The sequence below is a fragment of the Condylura cristata genome, unplaced genomic scaffold (assembly GCF_000260355.1).
Source record: "Condylura cristata isolate star-nosed mole 26May11 unplaced genomic scaffold, ConCri1.0 scaffold00019, whole genome shotgun sequence".
NCBI classification, from domain to species: Eukaryota; Metazoa; Chordata; class Mammalia; order Eulipotyphla; family Talpidae; genus Condylura; species Condylura cristata.
The window spans coordinates 2,982,744-3,004,418 of NW_004567120.1; the positions used below are offsets into that span (position 1 = coordinate 2,982,744).

The window sequence follows — 21,675 nt, forward strand, 5'->3', positions numbered from 1 at the left end:
TCCTTATTATATCATTTCTTGCCTGCTATTCTAGTTTGGACCTTCAATATCATCTTGAATAGTAATGGTGAAAGTGAACATCTTTGTTTTATACCAGGTCACAGAGGAAAAGATTTCAGTTTTTCCCCATTAATAATGATGTTGACTATGGATTTGTCATATATGACCTTTAGTATATTGAGGAGTGTTTCATCTAACCCCAAATTTTTTAAGGTTTTTACCATAAATGGATGTTGAATATTATCACTCTCTCTGCATCTATTGATGTAGTCATATGATTACTTTTGTTAATGTGGTAAATTATAGTGATTGATTTTCAGATAGTGATACATTCCTTTATCCCTAGAATTAATCCCTCGTGGTCATGATGTCTAATCCTTTTGAGGTATTGTTGAATTCAGTTATTTAGGTTTTTTTTTTTTTTGAGGATGTTTACATCTATGCTTATCAGAGAAATTGGTCTGTAAATTGTTTTTTTTGGTAATGGTATTGAATACATGAACTTAAGACCCAAAACTATAAAATACATTGAATTAAAACTATACAAAACACTCCATGACTTTGGCTTCAGAGACATCTTTGGGTACTTGTCTCCAGTGGCAAGAGAAGCAAAAGGAAATACAAACAAACGGGATTACGGCAACCTAAACACCCTCTATGTAGCAAAATAAATTATCAGTGAAACAAAAATAGACCCTACTGAGTGGGGGGAAATATTTGAATGTACTAGATCTGACAAAGAGCAGATATTGAAAATCTATAAAGAATTCATAAAACTCAACAAAATAAAAACAATTAACTTAATTTTTAAAAATGGGCAGAAGCACTAAATACACATTTCTTCAAAGAAGACATACAGATGCCCAATAGACACATGAAGCAATGTTCATCATCACTTATTGTGAGGAAAATGCAAATCCAAATCACATGAGATAGCATCTCATACCTGTGAGGATGCCCCATATCAAAAAGAACAGAAATAACAAATATTGGCAAGGATGTAGGTGAAAAGAAAACCTTGTATTTTGTTGGTGGGAATGCTGTCTGGTCTAGCCCTGATGAAAAGTAGAATGGAGGTTTCTCAAAATATTAAACAGAGGCCTACCACATATAGGTATTTACCCAAAGAATGCAGAAACACAGTTTGAGGGGAATAGGCACTGCTATGGTAGGTGCAGTATTGTTAACAATAGCCAAATTATGTAAACTGCTTAAATGCCCACGGACAGAGGAGTAGATCAGAAAAATATGGTCTGTATACACAGTGGGATACTTGTCAGCTGTATTAAAAAATGGTGGATTCTTGCATTTGTGTCAGTGTGGATGGAACTGGAGAAGGTCATGTTATGTGAAATAAGTCAGAAGTGAGAAAAACAAATACCTGAACTATGGTTTCACTTGTATATGAAATATAGTAAAAAAGGAGAAAGGGTCAGATGAAACTAAACCATTAACAAGCCCTTGACATCTTACTGCAAAACTGAGGCAACTAGAAGGGGAGGTTAGCAGGGTGGGAATGGGGCGGGAGGAGGTCCAGTGGAACACAGGAGAGGATTATCGGGTTATTAGTGGTGGGCGTGATTTGTTGTGGGCATAGTGGGAAAACATATTTGTAGAGGTTTGAAACTATAATCCCCAAAACAGATACAATGTTGTAAACCAGCATTTCCTCAATTACTATAGTTAGGCATAAAAAGAATTGCATAGAACTAAATACAAAAACATAGACTACTGCATAAAAAAAAATTGGTGAAACCCAGATAGTATGGATTATATCAATGTCAGTATGTTGGTAGTGACACTGTGCTATTGTTAACCAAAAAGTTGCTGTTGGGGGAAACTGGTGACGGGTGTGTAGGATCTCTTTTATTTCTTGCGATGAATCTACACACATCTCAATATAAAAATTTAAAAAGGAAAATAATAGCAACCAAAAAGTATAAACTCATTATTTTTATAATTGACAAAACAATAGATAATCTTATTTTGAGCAAAATAATAAACTAGTGACTTTGAGAGATAAATGCTACAAAATCCTTTGAGTCATCTTCATTTATAAACACCTTTTCTTGCCAACAGCTAACTGAGTATCTTTTAGAATTAAACTTTTTTTCTTTTAGAATTAAAGTTTCTATCACCAGTTATTTTCTGTTGTTGGTCCTACTTCCTTTATTACCTTTTAATTAATAGAGTGTGAAATATTGGAGAAAATCGTCAAAAAACATGGTAGGAAAGAGTAGTTTGTACTCCATTGTGAACTAGATAGTCCAGATAGTATCAATGTCAGTATGTTGGTAGTGATACTGTGCTATTGTTAACCAAAAAGTTGCCATTGGGGGAAACTGGTGAAGAGTGTATAGGAAGGGTGTATCTCCGTTGTGTCTAGGGAGTGTTTGTCCATTCACATGTTTCAAATTCCTGATAAGTATCCAAGTCACTACTCAAGGTATAGGTTAGCATTCCTGTAGATACACAAAATATTTTGTTTTTCCTCCTAAATGGAGTAGTAAAGATGAAAGCTCATATGCCCCATTAGATTAAATTATTTGTCTTACTCTTCTTGACTTTGGTGCAGTGATGACTGTTTTTAAGTATTATATCATATAATTAAACTGATTTTTAAAAATTTCTTTCCAAAAGGTTTCACTGGAGGAAAAGTATGCAACTATTATTTATGATTCTAAAGTACAGACACCAAAGACTCTACAGGAAGCTATTGATGATATGGGCTTTGATGCTGTTCTTCATAGTCCTAATCCTCTCCCGATTTTAACCGACACTGTGTTTCTGACTATTACTGCTCCACTGGCTCCACCATGGGACCATATCCAAAGCACATTGCTCAAGACCAAGGGTGTGGCAGACATTAAAATTTCCCCTCAGCAAAGATCTGCCGTGTTGACAATAATTCCTTCTATAATAAATGTCAATCAGATAGTAGAACTTGTTCCAGATCTCAGTTTAGATATTGGCACTCTGGAGAAAAAGTCCGGGACTTGTGAAGATTACAGTATGGCTCAAGCAGGTGAAGTAATGTTGAAGATGAAAGTGGAAGGGATGACCTGCCATTCATGTACTAACACCATTGAAGGAAAAGTTGGGAAACTGCAAGGTGTTCAACGAATTAAAGGTAAATATATCTGGTGTTATTTGATTGTGTTGTAAGGCTTAAATTTTTGTTTTAACCTTTCAACTTTTTAACAAAAGATTTATATTATTTATTTATGCATACAACAACTGGGATGTAGGCCAGAGGTGCAGGGGTGGGAGTGAGAGGATACACCAGAGACAGTGTGGGGAACATAACAGGTGAATCTACTGAAATACACTGCTGAAGGGAGCAGCGGATGAGACAGGAGAGGTCTGCTGTGCCATGTGGGTCAGCTCCCTGGCCAAGGATTGAACTCATGCTACAGTGACTGGTGTAGCTTGATATCCCTGAGACTTTAATCTCTGCGCCATCAGGGAGGCCCTGACCTTTCAACTTTTTGCTTTCTTCTTGAGCATGGATTTTGAATCTTTGGGATTAGAATGCTTACTGCTTCACTTAAATTTCAGGAAAGTATTTTCCCAAGATTAATGTCACTAAAGCTAATGATTATAATGAAAGGTTACATGAGTCTTGAACTAGCAGAAAATGTAACTGTGGTAACAATTTATGGAATTCAGTGTTCTTAACACAACATGCCTGAGGTCCTCTTTACCTCTAAAATACTTCTTTTCAGGCTTACAAAATGTGGAGACCTTAGATATAGTTGTCTTACCTTTTTTTGTCCTAGCATATGTCAATAACATTTTCTGGAAAGAATGTAATTATTTTAAGTATAATGACAAGATTCAGAGACACTTAATTATATGTAGTATTGATTTAGTCTACAAAATCTTGTGAAATGGTGCAGGTATAATTGAATTAAATAATTATTTTTCTCTTTATAACTAGTCTCCCTGGACAACCAAGAAGCTACTATTGTATATCAACCTCATCTTATCACTGTAGAGGAAATAAGAAAGCAGATTGAAGCTGTAGGTTTTCCAGCATTCATCAAAAAACAGCCCAAGTACCTCAAATTAGGAGCTATTGATATAGAACGTCTAAAGAACACACCAGTAAAATCCTCAGAAGGATCACAGCAAAAGAGCCCATCATCTACCAATGATTCACAAATCACTTTCATCATTGAGGGCATGCATTGTAAATCATGTGTGTCAAATATTGAAAGTGCTTTGTCAGCACTCCAATATGTAAGCAGTATAGTAGTTTCCTTAGAGAATAGGTCAGCTATAGTAAAGTATAATGCAAGCTCAGTCACTCCAGAGACTTTAAGAAAAGCAATAGAGGCTGTATCACCAGGGCAATATAGAGTTAGTATTGCAAGTGAAGGTGAGAGTATCTCAACCTCTCCCTCTAGCTCAACTCTTCAAAAGATTCCTTTGGACATGATTAGCCAACCTCTGACTCAAGAAACTGTGATAAACATTGATGGCATGACTTGTAATTCTTGTGTGCAGTCTATTGAGGGTCTCATATCAAAAAAGGCAGGTGTAAAATCCATACGAGTTTCCCTTGCAAACAGCAATGGGACCGTTGAGTATGATCCTTTACTAACTTCTCCAGAAACCTTGAGAGAAGCAATAGAAGACATGGGATTTGAAGCTACCTTCTCAGGTAATTATCACTTTTTTTTTTAATACCTCTAATATTCTTTTATCTCCATTTTGGTTTTTATCAATGAGAAATGAGTAATAGGCACTGCAGTTTCACTTTTTGTAAATAAGACCTTTGGAAATAGCAATTTATGCAGATGCATAAGAATGTTTGCATAATATGTATAAGTTTTTTAAAATTCGAAACATTAATAAATCATGATAGAGCAATGTGATAAAATATTTGAAACCACACACATACACACAAAATAATGGTATTAAAGATACTTAATGGTATAGAAAAATGAAATGTTTTGTTAAATTAAAACTAAGCTAAAAAGTGTATTTTCTATGGTCAAAATTTTAAACACATATGTGTTCAGGATTTATAACATGTGTATGCTATTTATGTATATGAGTAAATAAAATTCCTAGTAGGACATGAAGTGAAATTTAACAGTGTTTGTGATTAGTAGGATAAAAGTGCTGTTTATTTCTATTGTACTTTGTTATGTATTTTAAGTTTTTGTGTCATAATGTTTAATGAGAAAAATGGATATTAATTTTAAAAGAAAATAAGTAGAAAAAGTAATATCATTTTAAGTATAGTTTAAATTTAGATATTCAAATTAAAACTGACTCTAGAGCTGGCCCAGAGTTTTCCTATTTCATGACAATTCTTACCTCAAACTGGAATAAAAATGTATATGTCCAATAGACTTTGCCTATGTCAACTTGTTTTGAACTAGAATTGAACCTTCCCTTGAACTAAACTTAAAATGTCCTAATGAAATTTTTGTAAATAGTGGAAATCTGTATAACAAATTTCTAGACAGTGTCATTAATTTTTGCTATTCTGATCATCACGAAGGATATCAAATAATAATATTCCATTTCAAATAATATTCCATTTCAAGCTCACTAAAACTAAGAATAATACAAAATAATTAAACTGCTCAAACAATTGTGGTAAATAAATGCCAATGAAAGAACTTACAAAAAGTCCTTAGTTTCATATTAATGACAAAAGAATTTTTACTGTTTTAAAATTAAAATGTAGTTCACATACTATAAAAATTCACCCTTGAAAAGTATATAATTCTGTAGTATTTCCAGAGTTTTGCAGCCATCATCTCTAATTACAGAACTTTTTCATCACTCCCAAAAGATAATTATTAGCAGTTACACCCCATTTCTTCTTCCTCTCTCCCTGTCACCCACGGTTTTATTTCTCCCTATGAATTTGACTACTCCAGGTACCATATAATTGGAACCATGCAGTAAGTGTCCTTTTGTGTCTAACTTTCACAATACACAAATGTTCATCCATGTCCATAACATATATCAATACTTCATCCCATTTATTAGTGTCCTATTGTATATATGGAACAAAAACTACATTTTATTCCTCATTTATTAGTTCATACAAATTTGGCTTGTTTCTATTCTCGCTATTAAGAATAATGCTGCTATGAGATTTTGTGTACAAATTTTTGCATGAATGTATACCATTTCTGAATCTATACCCAGGACTGGAATGTTTAGGTCATATAGTACATATGTTTAACTTTTCCAGGAGCTGCCAAATTTTATTCCAAAGTCGCTATACCATTTAACATTCCTACCTAGAAATTACATTTTTTAAGAAATTAATTTTAATAGATATGTCAAAAGACCAAGATTCTTATACTCTAAAAAAGATGTATACAACCTTTTGTTTAAAAATTCATATAATATACTAAAATATTAAAGAGCCTCTAGTATAGAATAGGAAGTTCATAATTGCACACAACAAAAAGGTTATGAAAACAAGAAAAATGTTAAATATAAATTAGAAGTATTGTTAAGTGAAATTTATCAGGTAGCCATAAAAATGACTAGAATTAGTTTCAGCAAAATCTTGTTAGATCTAACATTGCTCATAATGTTTTTAAATTTTCAAAGTGAAAACATTTGAAATTGTTCTGATATGTATATTTTACTAATTCATAAAAATGAATTATTGTTCATCTTTATGAATGAATTAGTTAAATTGAAATACTTCGGTGTACATAATTATATTTGTTAATAGTGGATACTACATAAATTTTAGTTTATGTCAGTATCAGTTAAACAAGCTATACTGTGATAATCCTATGCCTCTTACCTATAGAAATCTAGTCATATCAGCTTATATCACATATGGTTTAAAACTGAAATCTTTTTCCAATCAAATGTGCCTTCTCTCATTTTGTCATAAGTGAGGTCCCCACAGACTTTCAGACTGAACTCAACAGCAGAATTTGTCTTCTTCCCTTAGGTGTGTATTTTTGCAGTTTGGTTTACAGATTAGCAAATCAACATCAACTAGGAACTTGTTAGAACTGTAGACTGTGTGGTCTACTGCAGAATTGTTAAATCACAATCTGCATTTTAATTTTAGTAAACTCTCCAATTCATATATACATTAAAGTTTTAGAAACACTGATTTAAATAATTTGCTACATTGATCTGTTACTGAAATCTCTGAAGTATATATATATTTATTTAACACAATGATATTATATTAAATTATATAATTTAAAATAGCATTTGTGTGGTTTTATTTATATAACCACATTGCAAAAGCAACTTTCTACTACTTTACACATAGGGAAAATATTGATCAGACTATTATTAAGTGGAATTCAAGAGCACTGTCTTGAATAGTACTTATCTTGAATAGTTCGAGTATTATCTACCTAGTCCCCAGGATAGGATCCATGAATGTAGCACATTCAGTAATTTTTAGTCATGGTTTTGTCTCAGCTTATTATTGTCAAGGGCCCCAGGAATGGATTATTTAACAAATAATTATGGGGAAGCTGTTAGGTGCTTTGCATCTATTCTTAGGATCCATAATGAACATATTGATGGCCATGATGAATAGCTAAATAACCAACCAAGCAAAAGAACAAAACAAAACAAAACTTTACATGGTGAATGTCACCCATAAAAGAGTTGACTGACTTGCCAACAATGGTGGTCCATGTTATTGGAATCAAAGCTAATGAAATTACTTAATTCTTTGTTTCGGCTAGAGATTAGAGTTTAAGGTTCACCAGCATTGTGGCTACCCATTTTCTGAACATCACTGTCTGTGTAGAGGCTGACCTCATAATCTACTACTGTAACATTCCCAGACAACAAGATTGACACACTACATCTGTCATCTCATCCTGGGTTGTTTGTAAACATTAGAGGAGGTAGTAATAAAAATGGGAGATGCTTTTTATCATAACCATCAATTTCATCTTCTTAGGACAAATAGCATATGAACTTGTCTTCATTAATCAATTGAAGAAAAAAAACTTGACTTTTTTATGACTTTTTAATCATTAATTTAAAACTTAAGGAAAAGCTGCGAGAACAGTACAGAGAATTCCTGGTTATGAATTTCACGCAAGTTACCCAGTTAATATTTTACCACATTTGTATTCACACTTGTGCATGCGTGCACGTGCGCGTACACACACGCGAACACACACACACAACTTTTTGTGAATCATTTCAGAGTAAGCTGTAGACATGATGTTTTAATTGTTTTTAATAGTTTTGTGTTTATGTATATGTTCTTCACATATTGCACCAGACATTGATCCTTCCAGTTTTGAAGATCAGACATTTTCTAGAAATTTTTGAAATAATTTCTGATTAGTGCCTCAAGCTTCACAAAGTTCACCTTCCTTTTGAATTTATTGAAACATAAGTAGTGTTGCTTATAGCAAGGCTAATTTAAGGAAAATAGCTGTTTAATCCATTATGACTAACATCAACACTGCCTCTTAAAGATGGAAACTTTTACTCTTCTATTACACTCATTGGGGTAAAGGTCACAATTTTATGGATCTTTGATGAGAGGTCATGCCAAAGTAGCTAAAAGGATCTACTTTAATATTGTACTTGTAGAGTGTGATAAATGCAGATGGTATTCTGTGTTACCTTTTTACCTGAAATAACTAAATTTCTTTGGAACATGTTCTAAGTACAATTCTTTCCTCAGTGTTCAAGATCAAAATTAAACTTCAGTGGCAGTTATGAGAGAATGGAGTAACCTTCTGGCTAGATTAAAATGATGTTTTTTCTAAGCCAAAGCTATTTTCTTTTGGGAAATGAACCTACTTTTTGAGTTCTTTAAAAAGCATTATTTTATAAATTTTACTCTCCATGTTTTTAATAATGCTTTTCTAATCTGAATAGTAAGTGTAATTTTCTAAAGTGAATCACTTGAAACTAGAGAATGATGAATTTAGAACTGAGGGAATATAGTCTTTTGATATTCAGTGTGTCCTTTGCTGGACCTAGATTTGCAGTACTGCTGACACATGGAAATGCAGAATTGCAGCACTCACCCTAAATGTACTGAGTCACAATCCATATTTAACAAGATGCCCAATGTGGTTGTAGGTGCATTAAAATTTAAGCCTAATGCTGATTTGAGAAGTTTATCATTCATTAGGGAAATAGGATTTTGTTAAACTTTCTTCAAAAGAAGCCCTTCTTCAGCATCCTAGAAAACCACTCTGCTCTGCAGGAGTTTCTCTGTGTTCTAGTCAAACAGACATGAACCAGTTTTTTGCCCAGGGAGGAAAAGAAAATAAAGCTAGATAGGTTAGTGGAAACTTCCATAGTGACTCTTTTCCTCCTTTTCTCTTTAAGGAAGTAGAATAGCTTCACCCTCTTGCAGGTGCATAGATCTGCCAGAGAATAAATTATCTCTCCTTGTAAGGCGATTAATACTGTAATGCATAAATTAAAACTGAATGGATTTTCTGAGATCGAACTCTCCACTGTTCCACAATCTATAAACATTCTACATATTTTCCAAATATTGCTCCATTATTACCATTGATTCATTCCTTGACTCTTCTCCACTGCCCACAATTATTTTAATTAAAAAATACCACATATTAATACAGTAGTGTCTTCAGAAGAAATTTATTCATCTTCCTGTCATGCTATTCATGCCTTACTTAATCCCATTCCTCAGAAGTAGACACTGTAATAGTTTGTTGTGTAGCCTCTCAGGTTCTCTCATGTATATTCATGTGTGTGTATTCAAGAATTTTTAAATGACATACTGCAGTGCTTTTTGAAATTTTTTTGTTGTATATCACAGATTGCTTTAATGCCATATGTAAATTGTTAACATGATGATAAAAATGTGTTATAAAAATAGTAGTTATGTATTAACAAACTGCTGTATACCTGGGGTTGGGAGTGGAGATAATAGTATCAAGATTGGAGGTCACTTCCTGGAAAGTGTAGAGATATCATTGCTGAGAACTCTAGGTACTTGCACGTTTTAAAGGAATATATTGACAGTGCTTGGAGTTGTGGGTTGTGTTGAATGACAAGGATGTAGTTGGAGAATAATTCTAATGGAAAGACCCTTTTCCTTTCTGCCAGATATGAATGAGCCATTGGTAGTAATAGCTCAGCCTTCACTGGAATTGCCACTTTTGACCTCAACTAGTGAATGTTATACTAAAATGGTGACACCAGTTCATGACAAGGAAGAGGCAAAGACTTCATCTAAGTGTTACATACAGGTCACTGGTATGACTTGTGCTTCCTGTGTCGCAAACATTGAACGGAATTTAAGACGAGAAGAAGGTGAGACATTCTTTAAGCCTGTTATTTCAGGTACTAGTTTGGGGACTGTGTTTGATTCTTGCCAAATGTACAGGATACCCTTGACTTTTTGGAAGCCAGTTTTTGTTAGTGTTTTGTTTCCTGCATGTATAGTTCCTATCTTGTTTACGTCATGAGTACATTTTAATATCAGTGAAATTTGTAGGGAAATACATAAGATTAATATTCTTGACAGGCCATGATTGAACTAGATTTTAAGAAGCATCCATTTTCTAATAAAGGTATGCTTAAAACTGGGGCTAGAATCCATAAATTTCAATACTATCACATCTTGATCAAACACTAGCCTAAAACAAGTTGTATAGAACTATATTGATCTCTGATGTTTGCTTGCAGTAAGAATGTCTGAAAGTTGCTTAATATTATGTATAAGTTTTAATTTTAGGTGATAAAATCTTTGGAAATCTACAAATATTAATTTAAGAAAAGTACCTAGTATAATCTTAAGTTTTCTATGTATATAGCTTACATCCTGGCTTTTTTGTTTTCAGCCACAGATATTTTAGTTTCATATTTGCTCTCGTATTAATAGACAGAAAAGTAGATTTGTTACCATTTATGACTGTTTAGTGAGACTAAAGGCATTGATTTGGTATTTAGGCAGCTCTGCCCCAGGGGTCTCAATGACACACAGTGATAGTCACAAGGGCCAAATAAATAAGATCAGTATACATTTATCCCCACTATTGGGAAAATAACTCAAATTGTATTAGTAATATTGAAGGCTTGTGGTCAGTAGCATCACCTTATGTATAAAGGTCAGAAATGTACTATAAGAAAATACATTTTATACACACCTATCTTTCCATTCAACATTATCTTGTCTGTTTTCTGTCATTTCTGCATCCTTCATTTCAGACTATATTGTATCTAATTAGTTAACCCTAAAGTTTACATTTTTTAAAAAGATTTATTTATTCATACAGAACTGGGGTACAGGCCAGAGATGCAGAGGGTGAGAAGATTTATCAGAGCCAGAGTGGGGAGCAGAACAGGCAGATCAACGAAGTACGCTGCTGAGGGGAGCAGCGGGCGGGTCAGGAGAGGTCTGCCACGTCATGTGGATCTCCTCCCGGGCAGGCAGGGATCGAACCCATGCGGAAGTGGCTTTAGTTTCTTAGTGCAGTGCTTTAACCTGCTGAGCCACCAGGGAGGGCCCAAGTTTACATTTTTTCATCTTTTAAAAATGGCTTTAACTTTTTAAAATTACACTTAATTTATTATTTACATGTCTATATAACTTTAGATTCACACTTTTGTTTCTTCACATGTGCCCAGGCTTCTCTCTCCTTCCACCGTACCTCCTGTGCAAATTCCCAATCCACGTTTTCCCCTCTTTTCCCTCTGGTAACCAGTATGTTTTCCACAAAGTCTAAGAATTTTGCTGTGCTATGTCAGTATATGAATTTTGGAAGTGAAACCATCTGATGTCTTTCTCTTTCTGGCTTCATTTAGCATGATCACCTCAAGATACATCTCATTTGTCTCTTAAAACCTTTGTTTTAAGAATAGTATTCCATTGTGTGTGCATTCCACAATTTCTTTATCTAGTTGTCTGTCATTGGGCACTAAGGTTGATTCCATGACGGAAATTGTGTCAAGTGCTGCTGTGAACATAGAGTTACATAAGTCTTTTCATATTAGAGTTTTTATATTTTTTTGGTAAATACCTAGCAGAGATATTACTGGATCATATGAGACTTCCTTTTTTTTTTTTTTTTAAAGATTTATTTATTTGTACATACAGAACTGGGGTACAGGCCAGAGACTCAGGGGCAGTGAGAGACTTCACCAGAGACAGAGTGGGGAGCAGAACAGGCAGATCAACGAAGTACACTGCTGAGGGGAGCAGCGGGCGGGTCAGGAGAGGTCTGCCACGCCATGTGGTCTCCGGGGCAGGTGGGAATCGAACTCATGCGGAAGTGGCTTTTAGCTTCTCAGTGCAGTGCTTTAACCCACTGCGCCACCAGGGAGGGCCCGAGACTTCCTTTTTTTTTTAAAAAAAAAAAAAAAAAGATTTACTTATTTGTGCTTACAGAACTGGGTACAGGCCAGAGGTGTGGTGGGTGAGAGAATTCACCAGAGACAGAGTGGAGAGCATAACAGGCAGATTGATAAGGTACACTGCAGGTCAGGAGAGGTCTGCCATGCCATGTGGGTCACCTCCCTGGCCAGGGATCGAACTTGTGCTGCAGTGGCTTTGGAGGGAGAGCTTCATAATGCGGTGCTTTAAACTATTGCACCACCAGGGAGAACCCCCATTTTAATATTTTTAAGTTATCCATACCAATTTGCATAGAGACACAGCCAAATAACAGTCCCACCATCAGTAGATAAATGTTTCTTTTTCTCCATAAGCTCACCAACGCTTGTTGTTTTCATATTCTTTTTAATATAGGGTATTCTCATAAGGATGAACTGAGATTTCATTGGTTTTGATTTGCATTTACCTTATAATAATTGGTGTTGAACAATTATTAATGTGCCTGTTTTAGGCCATCTAAATGTCTACTTGAGAAAAATGTCTTAGGTCTTTTGCTCATTTACTGGGTTGTCTCTGTTTTGCTGTGGGATTGTATAATTGATTTATATATTTTGGAAATTAGCCCCTTTTCAGATGTGATGTGCAAATACCTCCTAGTATCTTGTTTTTTTTTTTGTTTTTTTTTTTGTGATGATTTCTTTAAGATCCAAAAGCTTTTTAGTTTGATGTAGCCCCACTTGATAACTTTTGCTTTTGTTCCCTGGCTGTTAGAGTTATGTACCTAGATACATCTTTGTAGTGGATGTCCTATAGTGCATTCCTTTTCTTTTTTTTTTTTTATGGAGTCAATTATTATATCCAAATCTTTAATCCATCTTGAATTTTTGTGTATGGAGTTAAGGATGGATATAGTTTCGTTTTTTTTGTGTGTGTTTATTCATGTTCCCCAAAACCACCTTTTTAAATTGAGGCAACATTGGTCTACAACATTGTGTATATTTTAGAGGTATAGGATCACAACTGTCATCTATATGTTACTATACCACACCCACCACCAAGATACTGAAAGCTCCTCACCATAGATTGTTGTATCCCTTCTCCACTTTCTTCTCTTCTTCTTGCTCCTCCAATAATATTTGTTAAAAAATCTTTTCTTTCGGGCCCTCCCTGGTGACACAACAGGTTAAAGTGCAGCACCATGAAGCCATAGCAGCCACTGTGGCGCAAGTTCGATCCCTGGCCAGAGGGTGGCCCACATGGCGTGGCAGACCTTACCTGGCCCTCACAGTGGCCCCCTCAGCAGTACTGGTATTTCAGTCAGTCTGCTTGTCTCCCCATTCTGTCTCTGGTGGATCCTCTCACCCCCCACACCTCTGGCCTCTGCCCCAGTTCTGTATGTATAAATAAATAAATCTTCAAAAAGAATCTTTCCTTTCTCCATTGTATAGTTGTGGCTCTTATGTCAAAGGTTAACTGTCCACATTTTTGTGGGTTGTGGACTTTATATTCTATATCACTGGGTCTGTGTTCTTTTTTTTTTTTTTTCAGTGTCATTGTTTTGATTACTGTTGCTGTATAACATAGTTTGAAACCTGCTAGTCTGATACCTCCATTTTTCTTCTTTTCTGTCAGGATTGCTTTGGCCATTCAGGATCTTTTGTGTTTCCATACAGGTTTTATAACTGTTCTATTTCCTCGAAAAAAAAATGGGATTTTGATAAGTATTGCACTGAAACTGAAAATTGACATAGGTAATAGGGCATTTTAATGATATTCTTCCAATCTATGAGCATGGGTTGGTTATCTTTCCATTTCTTTGTATTTTGTTTTATTTCCTTTAACAGAATCTTAGTTTTCTTTTTTTTAAATTTTGTTATTTAGTTTCTTAAATCTTTGTTAATGTTTAGATAATACTTGATTTTACCTTCAGAATCTTAGTTTTCCATATAAAGTTCCTTACCTAATTATTTAGTTTACTGCCAGGTTTCATTCTTTTATTGCAGTTGTACCTAGAAATAATTTTAATTTCGTTTTCATCCAGTTCATTGTTTGCATATAGGAGGGCAATTGATTTTTGTGTATTAAATGTGTATCTTGCTACTTTACTGTTTCCATTTATCCCCATTTTATTGAGAATTTTGTAAATCCATGTTGAACACTTCTTGATCCAGTCATCTACTTTTGAACATTTGTGTTGATTCCATGTCTTTCCTATTGTAAATAGAGCAGCAGTAACCATGGGGATGCAGGTATCCTTTTGAATCAATGTGTTTGTGTCCTTTGGGTAGATGCCTAAGAATGGGATTGCTGTGTCATATGGAAGCTCCGTTTTTAGCAGTTTGAGAAACCTCAAACAGCTTCCCATAGTGGTTGTAGTTTGTTCCTTTTGGTTGATCTGGTGAATGATCATTGATTGATTTGTGGATTATTTTCTTAATATGTTGCTGATTTTGGTTTGCTAGGATTTTTTAAAAGATTAATTTATTTATCCATACAGGAACTGGGGTACAGGCCAGAGGAGTGGGAGATAAGAGGATTCACCAGAGACAGAGTGGGGTGGGGAGTAGAACAGGCAGGTGTATTGAAATACACTGCTGAGAGGAGCAGCTGGTAAGACTGGAGAGGTCTGCTGCGCCATGTGGGTCAGCTCCTGTGAAATTGTGCTCCAGTGGCTAGCAGAAGCTTAATAGCACTGTGTCTTTAACCCCTGTGCTACCAGGGAGGCCCCTGGTTTGCTAAGATTTTATTGAGAGTTTTGTATTTTTTTTTTAATCAGGGATATTGTCTGCAGTTTCATTTTTATGTGCTGTTCTGGCTTGGTTTTGGGATTAGTTTAATGTTGGCCTCATTGAATATGTTAGAAGAAGACTTCCAACCCTCTTCAATTCTTTTGAAGAGTTTTTGAGTAAGACGAATACAGTGATTAGGTACTCTGTGAAGGTTTGGTGTACTTCACTGGAGAAGCCGATTGGTCCTGGGCTTTAGTTGTTTAGGAAACTTTTTGTTACTCTTTTAATTTCTGTGCTTGTGATTGTACCAGTTAATCTGTCTTTTTCATCCAGGTTTGGTTTTGGAAGTGTGTAAGAATCTAAAACTTTATCTATTTCTTCTAGTTTTTTTCAGGTGGTTTGCAAAGATATATTCACAGAAAGGGCTTATGATCTGTCTTTTTGTGCCATCTGTTGTAATTTCACCTCTTAATTTCTGATTCTATTTGTTTGAGTTTCTCTCAGTGAGTCTAGGCTTCTTAATTTTGTTTGTTTTTTTCAAAGAAACAGCTTTTGGTTTCACTGATCTTTGGACTATTTTGTATTTTCTTTTTTATTTCTTCAATTTTTATTCTTCTAATTTTGGGTTTCTTTCCTTGTCATGAACAGCCTTTCCCTCCTACGTCTCCTTCTCCATAGTAAGCCATCAATCTTTGTGCAGATCCTCTGTGGAAAGGTCCTGGGACTGTCAGGGAACTTCCAAAGCTTCCTTTAAAAAATTGTTCATTTTCTTAATTTGTTTTTAAAGATTTTATTTATCTATGTATATAAGAATTTGGGTACAGGCCAGAGGTGAGGGTGTTGTGAGAGGATTCACTAGATACAGATTGGGGAACAGAACAGGTGGATTGACCAAAGTACACTGCAAAGGGGAGCAGTGGGTGGCCCAGGAGAGGTCTGCCACACCATGTGGGTCACTTCCCTGGCTTGGGATTGAACCCATGCTGCAGTGGTGGCAGACTGCTTCATAGTTTTGCACTATGCCTGTTGCATCACCAAGGAGGGCATGCTTCCTTTTGTTAAATTTAAGATTTATTTTTATTTATTTATGCATAGAAGAACTGGAGTATAGGCCAGAGGTATGGGGTGAAAGAGGATTCAACAGCGATAGAGTGGGGAACAGAACAGGCAGATTGAGGAACAGAACAGGCAGATTGACTGAAATGCATTGCTGAGGGAAGCAACAGGTGAGACAGGAGAGGTCTGCTGCACCATGCTGTTCAGATCCTTAGCTGGGGATCAAACTTGTACTACAGTGGCTGGCAATAGCTTAGTAATGCTGAGACTTTAACCCCTGTGCCACCAGGGCAGCCCTCAAAAGCTTCTTGGGCAATTTTTTTTAATAGTTGGGTTTAAGGGAGAACGTGATCCAAATCTCTATTCTGCAAATTTTTGTGGAGTCTCTTATGTTACATTTTATTTGATTGATTAAAAAAGAAAGGAAGGATGTTGTCAAACCCTTCCCCCCCCCAAATAACAAGGTTACTGTTTAATTTTAGACCCGATTATTTTTAAGCAGAGAAAAAATAGCCTTTTTTGTGTTGAAGCAAGCAATGCCTATGCTAATTATGTATCTATTTTTTAATTCATTTAGCTGATTCTTCCAGTTACTCTGTATTAATCTTCCTAAAACCTCTTAAAAATGTATGAATACTATTGGCCTAGCTCAGATCTTTACTTTTCACTTTTCTTTTTTTGAGCTAAATAGCACTCTTCCTTCAATTTAGTCTGCATTATATTAATTATTTTAAAAATTTATTTTGTGTTATATTTCTAAAAATGCATATAGAGTTCTGATTATAGTTTGAACTAAGATAACATTTTTGAAACTTGAAAAATCAGATTTTCCATTCTATGTCTGTTATATTACAAGTTATATTTAACTGAAGCAAGAACACATTTTCCCACTTTCTTTTTTAAAAATGATTTATTTAATTATACATGCGGAATTGGGGAACAGGCCAGAGGTGTATGGGCAATGAGAGGATTCATTAGAGACAGAGTGGGGTGCAGAACAGGCAAATAGACAAAGTACACTGCTAAGGGGAGGAGTGGGTGAGACAGGAGAGGTCTGCCGCGCCATGTGGGTCATTTCCCTGGCCAGGAATTGAACTGTTGCTGAAGAGGCTGCATCTAGTTTTGCAGTGCTGCACTTTAATCCATTGCAGGGAGAGCTGCATTTTCCCACTTTCTGTACACCCTTCTCTTATTAATAACACTCCCATGAACCAAACGTGAGTCATTTGGTGCCCTGCAAACCCAGAATGTAAGTAATTTACGTAGAAAATTCATATTAGTTTTCTTATTAACAGTTTAAAGGCTTCTAAGGTGGCACAAGGGTTTAAGTCTCAGCATTATGAAACTGTGGCAGCCACTGCAGCACGAGTTTGATCCCTGGCCAGGTTGTTGGCCCACATGGCACAGCAGACCTCTCCTGTCTTCCCTGCTGCTCTCCTCAGAAGTAGATTTCAGTCACTCTGCATTTTCTGCTCCCCACTCTCTCTGGTGAATCCCCTCACCTACCCCTCTGGCCTCTACCCCAGTTCTTGTATACATAAATAAAATCTTTTTTTAAGATTTTATTTATTCATACAGAACTGTGGTAGAGGCCAGAGATGTGGAGGGTGAGAGGATTCACCAGAGACAGAGCAGGGAGCAGAGCAAGCAGATGGACGAAGTACATTGCTGAGGGGAGCAGCAGGCGGGTCAGGAGAGGTCTGCCTCGCCATGTGGATCTCCTCCAGGGCAGGCGTGGATTGAACTCATGCGGAAGTGGCTTAAGCTTTTTAGTGCTGTGCTTTAACCTGCTGCGCCACCAGGGAGGGCCTAAATAAAATCTTTTCAAAAATAATTTATTAAGTTAATATTTGCTTTTTCTTTCTTTTGTATTAAGTCCTGGAGCTGACCAATAGACTGTTGATTCTCTTTCACTGTCAGGTAGCTACTAAGTTCCTAGAAAGAAAACTGTTTTTTTTTTTTTTTTGCTGTGCAGAATTAATTTTCCTCCTGGCTGTGATCACATTAATTGAATTATACAATTAACAAAACACAGTGTGACTACCATAAAATGAAATCTTTTGTTTTGTTAACAAGTTAGTGGCATTTTGTTTTTCTAGGAATAAGCTTTTTAGTTTAGTCTGTGTCAGACAGTAATCTCAGAGAATTTTAAGAAGTGAGTGATAATATGGTATCATTGTTAGATTCTTAAGAGTCTTTGCTACCAAAGTAACTATTTCCTGAACTCTTGAGATCCTTTCTCTAGTATTTTGTCCTACTCATTTCTAAAAATGCTTTATATTTATATGATACAGTCTTTACAAGTTGCAATTCATGAGCCTTACATGCATCCCAAATTCTATCAGTGTTAAACAAATGAATAAATGATTGTGGAAATGTGCATGTTACCTGGATATTTGATGATATTGAAGAATTATTTTATTATAGGTATGATAATGGCATGAAGTTTTTTCAAAGAGAATAGTCTTTTAGAGTTACAGGTTTAAATATATACATATGAAGTTATGTGATGTCTGAGGTTTGCTTTAAAATAATTCAGGTGGAGGGCAGGATGTGAGTAAGAATATATGAAACAAGGTCAGCTGTGTATTAATGATAATTGTTAAAGCTGAGTGATAGGTATATCAAGTTTATCATGTTCACTTCTTTGTGTGTATATATGCTCACATACATCCATATAAATAGTACATGTATAGTTGAAATTTTCCATAATAAAAAGTTTAAGAAAATAAGTCTCTCTCTTTAGATCATTTCATTGGTTTGATTTCAAGACTTAAATAAAAGTTAAGATATAAATTTCTCCAGATTCACTTTAATCCTTTTACAGTTGAATGGAAAAAATGCTATAACTATTATTACTCTTTTAATAGTGAATATTATTTAAAAATGATTTCTCTTAATGTTCCTAGGAATACATTTTGTACTTGTGGCTCTGATGGCTGGCAAGGCAGAAGTAAGATATAACCCTGCTATTATACAACCTCCGATGATAGCAGAGTTCATTCAAGAGCTTGGATTTGGAGCAACTGTGATAGAAAATGCTGATGAAGGGGATGGTGTTTTAGAGCTTGTTGTAAGTGAGAATTTTATGTGATTAATAAAAGTATACAAGGAAAACTTGGGTGAGGATTTAGAAAAGAGTTCAAAAGATAATTGAAGGCTGGGAGAATGAGATATTAGAAAAATTTTGGAAAATAGAAAATGGAAGGATAAGATGTGACTTAATAGCCACCTTCAAGTATGGGATGTAAAAGAGTCTTCTGTATTAAAAGTCAAAAGAATAATTAGGTTGGAATGAAATAATGAAAATCAGTATGAGCCCTGCCTGGTTTGCATGTAAGAGAACTACTATATGCATTAAAACCTGAAATTTTATAAATGAAGACTTAAAAACAGGTAAGGCATAGTTATTTAAAGAGATCATTTTCTCCTATCAAGGAAGTTACCTACTACGTCTTTCCTATAGAAATATGAGCATACAGAGGTAATATTTATTATATAATATTAAGTGTAACATTTAGAAGTAAATTAAATGACCTTTAATAGGGAATATATAACTTGTGTGTAGATGTAGTTTAGAATATAGTACAATGGTTAAAGAATAAAATAGATCACTATTAATTGAGAAGTAAAGATCTCTAGGGTATATTATTAAACAGTATAGTACAATGGTTAAAGAATAAAGTAGATCACTATTAATTGAGAAGTAAAGATCTCTAGGGTATATTATTAAACAATAAGTGAAGTTACTATATAATGCTATTTAATTAAAAACCAGAAAAATATATGTATATTTTTCTGTATAATAAAATGCATAGGCAAATACTATGGAGAGCACTTACTGACACACATGATTAGCAGTGTTTCAATCTAGGGTAGAAAATGAAATTGGGGGAGATGAGCAAAGAGAAAGTTGTATATTTTAGAGATTTCAATTTTTTAAAAAGATTTATTTATTTATTCATACATATAGAGCTGGGGTACAGGCCAGAGATGCGGAGGGTGAGAGGATTCACCAGCGACAGAGAGGGGAGCAGAACAGGCAGATCTACAAAGTATACCACTGAGGGGAGCGGCGGGCAGGTCAGAAGAGGTCTGCCTCGCCATGTGGTCTCCTCCGGGGCAGGTGGGGATCTAACTCATGCGGAAGTGGCTTTAGCTTCTTAATGCTGTGCTTTAATCTGCTGCGCCACCAGGGAGGGCCCAGGTTTATTTACTTAACATATGAAGAACTATTGTACATATATAAAAGGCAGGAACCAAAAAGAAAAATGTTAAAGGACATGAACTTACACTTTACAGAAAGGTCTAAACAATATCTTTTAAACATAAAAAAAAAAAAAGTTGCTGTAAAGTCTATGTCTACTAAGTTCATTTCCTGGGCTTCCTCAGGGTCGGTTTCTATTGTTTGGTTTTTCCTGTGTATGGACCATACTTTATTACTTTATTGCATATCTCACAATTTTTTGTTTGAAAATATGTTGTGGCAATTCTAGAAAAAAGATTCTCAGTCCCTCCTAAGGTTTTATTGTTATTGTTGTGTGTTAGTGTTACTGTTTGTTTCCTGACTTTTCTGACCTAATGCTATAAAGCTATATTCTTCATTGTGCATTCTGTGTGTCATGGAAGTCTCTGCTTGTTTAGCTCAGCGGTCAGCTAATGATTGGATAGAGATTTTCTTAAATACCTGGAACCAGTAGCTCTCCCAGTCTTTTCTGAAAAGCACTGTGTAAATGCCTACAACAGTAAATCATGTGGTTGTTGACTTTGTCTTAGTCTTGCTTCCATGGAGGCAAGAGGTCAGTCAATGGTGAGAGGTTATAATCACTTTAGGTATTTTCTGAGTTTGTTCACATCGCTGGACAATGCCACAACCTCATGTATGTGAACGGACTTTTAAACATTTATAATAGTTTAGAGCTTTTCCCAAATATCTCACTTGCTAGCTTATCCCTTTAGACATTTTTTTAACCTATTGTTTAACCCAACTGCTGTCTATTAGTCCAGCCAGCACAAGGTTAAATAATTGCCTCTGTTTTTGGCAAATTCTAGATAAAAAGGGCTTTTTGTACTCACTGAGCCCCAGTTAAGGTAAACACAGATGTCTTTGCAAGTGGGGTATCTGAGGTAACCATTAGACATATCAAATACATTTCTCTAGGAACAAGTCTTTGAAGGAACTCCAACCCTCTCCTGTCTTCTCTGGTGGTGTCCTTGATGCTATTTTTCATTGTATTTATGGGGCTATTAGTCTTCATGACTATAACAGAGCTGGAGAGAAGTAGATTGGAATAAAGTATATTTTTTGAAAAGATTTATTTCTTTATGTGTACAGAACCAGGATACAGATCAGAGGTACAGGGGCAGTGAGAGCATTCACCAGAGATAGAGTGGGGAGCAGAACAGGCTGACTGATGAAATACACTGCTGAGGGGAGCAGCGGCGGGTTGGTCAGGAGAATGTGGATTACCTCCGCGGCCGGGGTCAAACTCATGCAGAATTGGCTTTAGCTTCTTAGTGCTGTGCTTTAACCTACTGCACCACCAGGGAGGGCCCAGAATAAAGTAGCTTTTAATGCCACATAGCTTG

General features: G+C 35.4%; 1 protein-coding gene across 1 annotated transcript in view; it reads left to right on the forward strand.

Annotated features, from left to right (window-relative positions):
* ATP7A (ATPase, Cu++ transporting, alpha polypeptide) overlaps positions 1 to 21,675 on the forward strand; it is a 133,467-nt gene that overhangs the window by 74,197 nt on the left and 37,595 nt on the right. Inside the window, exons 3-6 of the mRNA XM_004685608.2 lie at positions 2,641 to 3,130; positions 3,941 to 4,666; positions 10,072 to 10,278; positions 18,996 to 19,159. Of these exons, the coding sequence (XP_004685665.1) occupies positions 2,641 to 3,130; positions 3,941 to 4,666; positions 10,072 to 10,278; positions 18,996 to 19,159 (1,587 nt within the window). The remainder of the gene's footprint in view (positions 1 to 2,640; positions 3,131 to 3,940; positions 4,667 to 10,071; positions 10,279 to 18,995; positions 19,160 to 21,675) is intronic.